At 36.3% G+C, this 10,451-nt stretch overlaps 2 protein-coding genes across 2 annotated transcripts; both read left to right on the plus strand.

The window, feature by feature from the left end:
- The first annotated feature begins 1,869 nt into the window (after positions 1 to 1,869).
- On the plus strand, positions 1,870 to 2,454 carry LOC127103185 (secreted RxLR effector protein 161). Its single transcript, XM_051040460.1, has one exon. The coding sequence runs from the start codon at positions 1,870 to 1,872 to the stop codon at positions 2,452 to 2,454; it is 585 nt and encodes a 194-aa protein (XP_050896417.1).
- A 932-nt stretch (positions 2,455 to 3,386) lies between these two features.
- Positions 3,387 to 6,107, plus strand: LOC127106717 ((-)-germacrene D synthase). The gene is made up of 7 exons (XM_051044021.1): positions 3,387 to 3,593; positions 3,670 to 3,946; positions 4,030 to 4,402; positions 4,795 to 5,013; positions 5,107 to 5,245; positions 5,324 to 5,572; positions 5,633 to 6,107. The coding sequence occupies exons 1-7, from the start codon at positions 3,465 to 3,467 to the stop codon at positions 5,924 to 5,926; spliced, it is 1,680 nt and encodes a 559-aa protein (XP_050899978.1). The 5' UTR covers positions 3,387 to 3,464; the 3' UTR covers positions 5,927 to 6,107.
- The last annotated feature ends 4,344 nt before the right edge of the window (positions 6,108 to 10,451 follow it).

Raw genomic sequence — 10,451 nt, forward strand, 5'->3', positions numbered from 1 at the left:
TTTCAAAAGAAGGCAAAATATCAGGCAAAGCAAATTCTGGAACTAATCCACACTGACATATGTGGACCAATCACTCCAGAATCATTCAGTGGCAAGAAACACTTCATTTCTTTCATCGATGACTATTCGAGAAAGACTTGGGTGTATTTTCTGAAGGAGAAGTCTGAAGCATTCGAGACATTTAGAAAGTTTAAAGTGATGGTTAAAAATGCAACTGACAGACGCATCAAAGCGCTTCGATCAGACAGAGGAGGAGAATATACTTCGACAACATTCATGAAGTACTGTGAGGAACAAGGCATAAGAAGATTTCTGACCACAGCATACTCACCTCAACAAAATGGAGTAGCTGAGAGGAAGAATCGAACAGTGCTTGATATGGTTCGATCAATGCTGAAGAGCAAGAACATGTCGAAGGAATTTTGGGCAGAAGCTGTACAATGTGCAGTTTATGTCCAGAATAGATGTCCTCACTCGAAGCTTGGAGACATAACACCTCAAGAAGCCTGGAGTGGACAGAAGCCAACTGTGTCTCACTTTAGAATTTTTGGAAGCGTGGCTTATGCACATGTGCCTGATCAAAGGAGAACGAAGCTGGAGGATAAGAGTCAGAAGTATATACTTATTGGGTATGATGAGAAATCGAAAGGCTATAGGCTTTTCGACCCAATAAACAAAAAGGTGATTGTAAGCAGGGACGTTCGAGTAAATGAAGCAAGCAGATGGGACTGGAGCAGTTCGATTGAAGCTCTCGTCGAAGAAGAAGAAGCAGCACCAGTTGTTGTGCCAACAGACACTTCGATAGAACCTGAAGATTCCGATGATGAAAATGAGCCTTCACAACCCAGATTAAGAAGTCTGCAATATCTGTATGAAAACACAGAAGAGGTACACCTTGTATGCTTGCTGGCAGATACTGAAGATGTGAGTTTCGAAGAAGCTATGAGAAATCGAAACTGGAAGAATGCAATGGATGAAGAAATCAAAGCCATCGAAAAGAACAATACTTGGGAACTAGCAGAGTTACCAAAAGGAAGTCAGACTATTGGCGTGAAGTGGGTATTTAAGAAGAAGATGAATGCTGAAGGCGAGATCGAAAGATACAAAGCAAGGCTGGTAGCGAAAGGCTATAAGCAGAAAGTAGGAATTGATTATGATGAAGTGTTTGCGCCTGTTGCCAGAATGGAAACTATTCGATTACTCATTTCACATCCAGCTCAATACAAATGGCCAATACATCAGATGGATGTCAAGTCAGCGTTCCTGAATGGTGTGCTCGAAGAAGAAGTGTACGTCGAACAGCCACCAGGATATATGAAGATCGAAAGCGAAGGCAAAGTGCTGAGATTGAAGAAATCACTCTATGGGCTGAAGCAAGCGCCAAGAGCGTGGAATACTCGAATAGACACGTACTTCAAAGAAAATGGCTTTCAGCAATGTCCTTATGAACATGCTGTATATGTAAAGAAGGCTGGAGAAAGATTGCTGCTTGTTGCCCTCTACGTCGATGACCTGATTTTTCTGGGCAACAACAAACAGTTAATTGAAGAATTCAAAAGAGAAATGACACAGGAATTCGAAATGACAGACTTAGGTCTGATGAAATATTTTCTTGGACTGGAGGTTCGACAAGAAGAAGATGGCATTTTTGTCTCTCAGGAAAAGTATGCCAAAGATATTCTGAAGAGGTTCAACATGGATAACTGCAATCCAATGTCGACACCAATGGAACCTGGAGCAAAGCTTTCGAAATTTGATGGGGGAGAACGCGTCGAAGCGAACAAATTTCGAAGCTTGGTTGGAAGCCTCCGATACCTTACTTGCACAAGGCCTGACCTCTCACTAAGTGTGTGAATTGTGAGTCGATTCATGGAGGAACCAGTCTATGCTCACTGGAAAGCTTTAAAGAGAATTCTTCGATACGTCCAAGGAACTGTGTCACTTGGAATGTTTTATTCGAAGGCAGAAGAGTACAAGCTGACTGGATACTCAGATAGTGATTGGTGCGGAGATGTTGATGATCGAAAGAGCACCTCAGGCTATGTTTTCTTCATGGGAAACACTGCTTTCACATGGCTTTCGAGGAAGCAGCCAATTGTGACTCTCTCGACGTGTGAAGCTGAATACGTTGCAGCATCTTGGTGCGTGTGTCATGCAATTTGGCTGAGGAGATTGCTAAACAAAATAGAATCGAAGCAGGAAGACGCAACATTGATAAGAGTTGATAACAAATCTGCTATCGAACTGGCGAAGAATCCAGTAAATCACGAAAGGAGCAAGCACATTGACGTCCGCTTCCACTTCATTCGAGAACACGTGAAGGAAGGAAGTGTCGAACTAAAACATGTTGCAAGCAAGGACCAAGCAGCAGACATTTTGACCAAACCACTATCGAAGGAGCTGTTCGATAGAGGCAAGAAGATGTTGGGCATGATTGATCGGAAGAGCATTTAAATTTATGGGGGAGTTTTGTTGGAATAAATTTAAATGTGTATGGGGAGTTCAAAAGTTTATTCTCTTGGGTAATCAAACTATCCTAGGGACCTGATAGTATTCATTACTGCATTTTAATTACTTGTCCTTTCTTGTCTGGCCTTATCTCTATATAAGGACCAGACCTCTTTGTAAAACATTAAGACATTTGAATATAAGTGAAGATTGTAGAGAAAAGTCTGTTCCTCCTCCCTCCGTCCAAAACCATATATCTTGTGTCTTCAAATTTCTTGTAGTGAATATGATCAAGAATTGTTTCCATACTAACTGAAACATCAAAGAAATAAAGTATTGTGGATTAATATAAGTGTCATAAATTAAACATTAACTAGGTTTCAAACAAAACCAAATAGTTATATTAAAGTATGTGGTATTTAATTGGTTCCTTACTGTAAATATTAGATACTATACAGAAACTACTCAACTGCCAAAAAAATAAACAATCACTTAAATGAGGTCTCAAAAAATATAAATTAATTGATGTATGAAAAAAGCTAAAGAGCGAGAACATGAACTGTGAATATCGATCATACTTGAGGTTTAGGTGTACCAGCATTTAATAGAGTGTACGCATGCATAAACCATAGTTGAGACATCATGTGGTAAGAATCTGAAAAATATATCAAATCAAAAGGTGAAGTTAAATTTATTTGTGAGATGTGAGAGGGAATTGATTACACATTTAAAACCATGATACGCAATGCAATGCATTGGAATTGAAAGAGTAACCATCATAAATCTGTATGTACAGAAAACTCCAAAAATAAATTGGAAATTAAGATGACCACTTTCATTGTGCGATTCTCATTACTTACGTACTATAAGCGATATTGTAAACGAGGACCACGTTTCGCCAACCTCATTCCTATAAATATACACACACACTTAAAATTATTCTCAACTTTCAACCTAAAACTGAGAAAACATCATTTTGTATCTAAAATTGTTGGAAACAAAGGTGATAATCAATCATGACAGTTTCAGCAACATCGTCCCTAGTTCCTCCTCCAACCACTAATAATTTATCTAGACGTTCCGCAAATTATCATCCCAACATTTGGGGGAATCATTTTATTCAATATCTATCCGAGGAACCTATGGTGTTAATTTTACTTCATTTTCATTAAGCTAACTTTATTTTTTGAATGGAACATCTAAAAAAATTTATGTATGCAGGAATTGGATGAAATAATGAAGCAGATTATACAGCTAAAAGAAAATGTGAGGCAGATGCTACTCCCTACAAACCGTTTGAGCGATGCTTATTTGATCGATTCAATCCAACGTTTGGGGTTATACCATCATTTTGAGCATGAGATCGGAGAATTATTGCAACATATTCACAATAATTATGTTCAAAATGGAACAATAACTCTCAATTTTAACGAAGATCTTCATTCTATTGCACTTGTCTTCAGGTTACTAAGACAACATGGATATCCCATATTGCCGGGTATGTAGGCCCCACTTTACTGCTTATTTTTAATGGTGTAAAAAAAACATAACCATGTGTTATATATATTGTCGTGTTCTCAGATGTTTTTCAAAAGTTCAAAAATGAGCAAGGAAACTTCAATGAAACACTTGTTGGTGATGTTGAGGGAATGTTAAGTTTGTATGAAGCCACACATTTAAGGATTCATGGAGAAGAAATATTAGATGAAGCACTTTCTTTCACTTCCTCACACCTTAAAATGATGACTACTCAATTAAGTCCTTCTCTTGCTACTAAAATTAATCATAGCTTAAAGAGGCCACTCTTCAAAAACATGCCTAGATTAGTGGCAAGGAATTATATTTCTACTTATGAAGAAGATCCCTCACATGATGCAACTTTGCTATTACTTGCCAAATTAGATTTCAATCTGCTACAAAAACAGCATCAGAAAGAACTTGGTGATATTTCAAAGTAAGTTTAATTACTCCATCTAATTGAGTAATGGACAAAATAAATTAAAATTTAAGTCTCAAACAATAACAATTTAACGATAAAATTTTAGACAAATTTTTAGATGTACTTATAGATTTATATGGATGTACTCCGAATTTTGCATGATAGAGTTTTTAAACAAACCATTTGCAAGAGTAACTAGACCATTATGTACAAGATCTCAAAATTTTGAAGGTTAAAATTGTGTTTAAAAATGCATTTAAATACATACAACTTTTGAAGCCTATGTAGATTAAATCGTAAGTCTTTTTGTTTGACGTGACATATTCTAACTCCTACTTGAAAGAAGATCACTTGTGTCTTAGGAGTTGATTATTGAGCTTGCTTTGTTTTCTTTAATTATTATTTAGATGGTGGAAGGATTTGGATTTTGAAACAAAACTGCCATTTGCACGCAATAGAATAGTTGAAGCATACTTTTGGATATTGGGAGTATATTTTGAGTCTCAATACTCTGTCGGTAGAAAGATAATGACCAAGGTGATATCCATGACGTCAGTAATTGATGATATATATGATAACTATGGTACAATAGATGAGCTACAACTTTTCACTCAAGCAATTCAAAGGTTTGAGGTTTTTGGAGTTTCCACTTTTCAATATTGAACTATAATTTTGTAGGGAAGTTTAATTATTAATCTTAATTTGAACTGGAATTCTAGGTGGGATATGAGTTGCATGGATTTTCTACCAGAATACATGAAATTTTGCTACAAAGCCCTTTTGGATGTTTATGAAGAAATGGAGCAAGAGATGGTTAAAGAAGGAAGAGCTTTTTGTGTATATTATGTCAAAAATGAAGTAAATATTATAACTCTTCATTTTTTCCATAGGGTTACTTCTTTTTCTAAGAACTAACTCATTTAATATCTGCATCAGATGAAAAGATTGGTACATGCCTACTTGACTGAGGCCAAATGGTTCAGTTGTAATTTTATACCAACAATGGAAGAATACATGGCTCTAGGAATAGTAACTTCTGGTTACTATCTACTCACAGCAACATCCTTCATTGGAATGGGATGCATTGCTACTGAAGAAGCTTTCCAATGGTTAACCAATAACCCCAAAATTGTTAATGCTTCAACAAGAATTACCAGACTCATGGATGATATTGTTTCCAATGAGGTAATCAAGCCCAATAATTAATCAATAAATATCATTTTTTTAAAATATATGTTTATCTAGTTTGAGCAGAAGAGAGGGCATGGTGCCTCTTCTATAGAGTGCTACATGAATGAACATGGTGTAACTAGATCAGATGCCATTGAAGAACTCTCGAGACAGGTTACAAATGCTTGGAAGGATATCAATGAGGAACTTCTTGATTCAACTGAAGTGCCAAAGCCTCTCCTTATGCGAGTTCTCAATTTATCACGTGTCCTTCATGTGCTTTATAAAGATGAAGATTGCTACACTAACTCCCAAGGATCAACAAAGAATGACATAATATCTACCTTGTTGAATCCATGTCCAATATGACAAATTGGATTCATTGTCCATGTTATACACATGTACACATCAATTGCAATATATTTCGGCATAATCAAGGTTTCTAGTAAATATGGAAACTATGACGACTTTGTAAAATCACATGTAAACTATGTATTCAAAAACAAATTTAGTGTCAAGTGATATCACATATGATCTATATTTACATGCATATGGACTGTTTATAATAGGTAATGTATTGATTATAATATATATAATATAAAAGCTAATTAGTGCTAATTCATCATAATTAACGGTGATCCATCCTAACGAATTTTTTATACTACCCTCAAGTCGGATCATATATGTCATATGAGACGAGTTTGTTACAAATATAATTCACTCAACAATCCTTGAGAGGTTTAGTGAACATATCAGTCAATTGGTTTTCATACTTGACGAAATATGTGGTTATTTCTCCTGAAAGTATATAATTTCTTACATAATGACAATCTATTTATCTGTGTTTGGTTCGTTCATGGAAGAACAGGTTATACGCAATGTGGAGTGTCGCTTGATTGTCGGATATGAATTTAGTGGCTTGAAGATCTCTCAACCTAAACTGTGAGAGTAAATTTTTAAAACGTGCAAGCTCCTTTGAGGTTGTTGCCATAGCACGCTATTAGCTTTATCACTAGATAATGCAACTGTATTTTATTTCTTACTTCTCCATGAGATCATATTACCTCTAATAAGAACATAATATCCAGAAGTTTTGAGTCTGGATACCATTTACGTCATATCCAATTATAACAATGCCATCAACATATACCACAATAAAGATGTGCAGACCAGTGGAGGAATATAGGAAGAAACCAGAGTGATCAACTTCACATCTAGTCATACCAAATTGTATCAAGGAAGAGGTGAAGGGACCAAACTAAGCATGTGGAGAGTGTTTAACATATAAAGAGAAAGACGAAGCTGACAAACAAGTCTAGAATTTCCAGAAACAGTAAAACATAGAGGTTGATCCATATAAACCTCCTCTTTTAATTCTCCGTATAAAAATGAATTTTTAATGTCCAACTGATGAAGCAACCAACGATAAATGGTAGCCATCGAGGTGAATTAAAGTGATATTGGCCAACAGAGAAAAAGTGTCACCATAATGGGATAACATTTCCATGGATTTTGTGACAAGATTGTCGAAGGCAACGAAGGGATGTGATTCCATTTTGGTTGTTGTTGACAGACTGACTAAATCTCCTTATTTCATTCCAATTAAGAACGGTTATCCTTTGCAGAAGTTGGTTGAGTTATATGTCGAAAAGATTGTTGGCCTACATGGTATTTCGTCGAGTATTGTGTCGGATAGAGATATGAGATTCACGTCGAGGTTTTGGCAGAGTTTGCAAGAAGAATTGGGTACTAAGCTGAAGTTGAGTTCCTCTTATCACTCGCAGACTGATGGACAAACAAAGAATTGGGATAGCTACTTTTTTCTTATTGAGTTCACTTACAATAACAGTTTTCATTCGAGTATTAGGATGGCCCCGTTTGAGGTGTTATACGGTAAAAGGTGCAGTTCACATTTATGTTGGTATGAGTCGGGAGAGTGTGTTTTGATTGGACCGGAGATTGTCCAACAGATCACAGAGAAGATCAAAGTGACCCAAGAGAAGATGAGTGTTTCGCATAGTCACTAGAAGAGTTACCATGATAAGAGGAGGAAAGCACTTGAATTCCAAGAGGGAGCTCATATGTTTTTAAGAGTTACGTCAGTAACTGGTGTTGGTCGAGCTTTGGAGTCTCGAAAACTTACACCATGTTTTGTTGGTCCATGCTAGATCTTAGAGAGGATAAGCGAGATGGCATATCAGATTGCCTTGCCACTGCCGCTTGTTAATCTTCATGATGTGTTTCATGTGTCTCAAGTAAGGAGATACATTTTAGATTTGTCTCATGTGATCCAAGTGGACGATATACAGGTGAGAGAGAACATGATTTTTGCGACATCGCTCATGCAGATAAAGGATCAAAAAGTGAAGTAATTGTGTGGTGAGCAGATTTCCTTGGTGAAGGTAGTATGGGGAGGACAACTGGTGGAAGCATAAATTGGGAGCTGGAGAGGCAGATGAGAGAGTTGTATCCGACTCCGTTTACTTCAGGTAATTTTTGAGGGAGAATTTTTTTTTAATTGGGGGAGACTTGTAACATCCTGAATTTGATTAATTAACTTAATTTAATTAATAAAAATTTTATTTGAGTATTTGGTGTTTTTGTAAGTATCCTTGGAATAAAGGTATGGAGAGAGTAAGAGATGGTTTTACTTGTTTAGAAGTTATTAGAATTTTAATTAACTATTAGAATATATAATGTTTTATTCAAATTAAATAAATAAATAATAAAATGATAGAATTTGACCATTAGTGAGAATTGGAAGAAATAGGTGGTGGAATTAGAGAAGCTAGTATTGAATTGGGCAAAATTCATAATTAAACAAAATGGTGAGGGACTATATATTCTAAAATGGGGGGGGGGGGGGGGGGGGGGGGGGGGGAAGCTAGATTTTAAAGGAAACATCTGATATACGTAGAAAAGAGGCAAAAGGAGAGAAAGATCAAAATTTAGGATTTTGAAGAATGAACCATAGAGATTTCTTGATTCAACATCAATTGCTGAAAATCTAAAGTAAGGGAAAGAAAGAGCTACCAATTAGGTGTATTGCATGATGGAGAAGGATAAAGGAGTCTTTAATCTCCAATAGGGCATTGGGTTGTTCATGAAATTTTGAGTTTCTATGATATTATGATGTTAATTGGCTAAATTGATGTGTAATTTGGTATGTGATTACTGATTTGAAATTGTTAATATTTTCCACCATTGTTGAAGGTTTGAAGCTTTGGGGTTAATATGGTTTCGAGAAAATTGAGAATTATATACTTTAAACTTTTGTTTTAATCATTATATGATTTTAATACATCAAATTATGAGATCAAAGGTTTTTACGGAATCGAAATCGCAGGTCCGAAAGGGCTTCTATGGTGGAAAATGCAAAATTTTATGCATTTTGCGCAGTGATGACAGATGTCAGCCTGACTAACGGTCTACCCTTCATCATGCTGAAGGAGATGACCCAAGTATGTATGAAGGGTGTCATCCCGTGGAGGAGCACGGTTTTCTTCCAGGACGTCAGTGATGACATGGCGATTTGTGTAATTGACTTGTTTCCCTTATTTTCACCATAACTTGAGATCTGTGACTCTGTTTGAGACGTGGTTTGAAGAGTTGGAAATCTAATGTGTAATACTTTTAGGTGGGGAACGAGAGTAAGTAATCAATTTCAGGTGGGAATCATTGAAGCGTTGCCTATGGGGATGGTAATGATTTGGTGTGCTTTGGTCCTATAGTGGGGATCGGGAGCAAGATGAACCTGAGTGTTCATGAATGATACCGCATGCATAATGAGTCAGTTATGGGGTACATTTTCATATATGATTTCATATGTTGTTGATTTTTCATGATGTTGATGATTGGATGTGATTATGTAATTGTTGTCGTGAGTTGCATGTGAAAATATGTTGTTGATGGTTGTGTAATGAATGTGTGATTGATGTGTATTCTCTACCTTAGCATTCTTTACACTGTTTGTATTGGTTTGTTGTTTCTCACCGCATTTACTTTCATTTTTCTATCATGGACATCTTGCAGATACTCAAAAGTAGAGTTTGCTGTTGTAAGTGGAAGTTAGCTCCTGGAGTTACTTCGTTTAGTTTCATCGTTGTTTTAGAAGTCTTGCTTTGATCCTGTAACATCTGGGCTGTGAACGTTTGTTTGCTTATTATGTTTGTTGGAGTTTAATTATTTATCGAGTTTATGATGGAGTTGTTCCAAAGTTGAATATGATAACTCTTTATTTTGAAAACAATTAATCATGATTTGAAGATTGAGACTAAAAGTCTAAGTTGTAATGCTTTGTCATTTGAAATAAATCGATACCTCTGCAATGATACCTTAAATGAAGGTGAGCATACAATGACAGGTGTTGTATGACGTTGATACTTTCTGATTTGTGTTTGTTAAATGCTTGATTTGTTAAAGGTTTTATCATTGGTGACACCTTATGTTTTCGTGTAAAGCTTAATATATAAGTATTGGGATTTAGGGTGTTAGATAAGCCCCCAAATGGGTGACCATAAGATCGAAGGCTTCCTCTTGCCCAATCCTCCCGTGATGTAGTAATCTCCCTCTTATGGGAAGATTCAGGAGGCATGAGAGGTTATCCAAGGTGATGGTCATCTCGCCTATAGGAAGGTGGAAAGATGACATCTTTGAATTCCACCTCTCAGCAAAAGTCATTTGCACGTCGTGGCTTATGCTCATGTGATCAGAAGAACATAAAGCGGTAAGATCGAAATAGAGATAACACCAATGAACCAAGCAGGTGTGGGTTATTCCATCTCCAATATCTTCCTGTCGTGGTTTACCGATTTCAAACATGTAGGCTTTTGTCAAAAGAAAATATCATCATCAACATCAATTTAATTAGTTGAAAACATATGAATTTCAAAAG

Source organism: Lathyrus oleraceus, chromosome 7 (genome assembly GCF_024323335.1).
Source record: "Lathyrus oleraceus cultivar Zhongwan6 chromosome 7, CAAS_Psat_ZW6_1.0, whole genome shotgun sequence".
NCBI lineage: Eukaryota > Viridiplantae > Streptophyta > Magnoliopsida > Fabales > Fabaceae > Lathyrus > Lathyrus oleraceus.

Bases quoted from the DNA above. Each gene is read 5' to 3' on its own strand.
- LOC127103185 (XM_051040460.1), top strand. From the start codon at position 1,870: ATGGAGGAACCAGTCTATGCTCACTGGAAAGCTTTAAAGAGAATTCTT.
- LOC127106717 (XM_051044021.1), top strand. From the start codon at position 3,465: ATGACAGTTTCAGCAACATCGTCCCTAGTTCCTCCTCCAACCACTAAT. The intron at 5,014-5,106 runs GTTTGAGGTTTT...CTGGAATTCTAG, and splicing joins TTCACTCAAGCAATTCAAAG to GTGGGATATGAGTTGCATGG. The intron at 5,573-5,632 runs GTAATCAAGCCC...ATGTTTATCTAG, and splicing joins ATGATATTGTTTCCAATGAG to TTTGAGCAGAAGAGAGGGCA.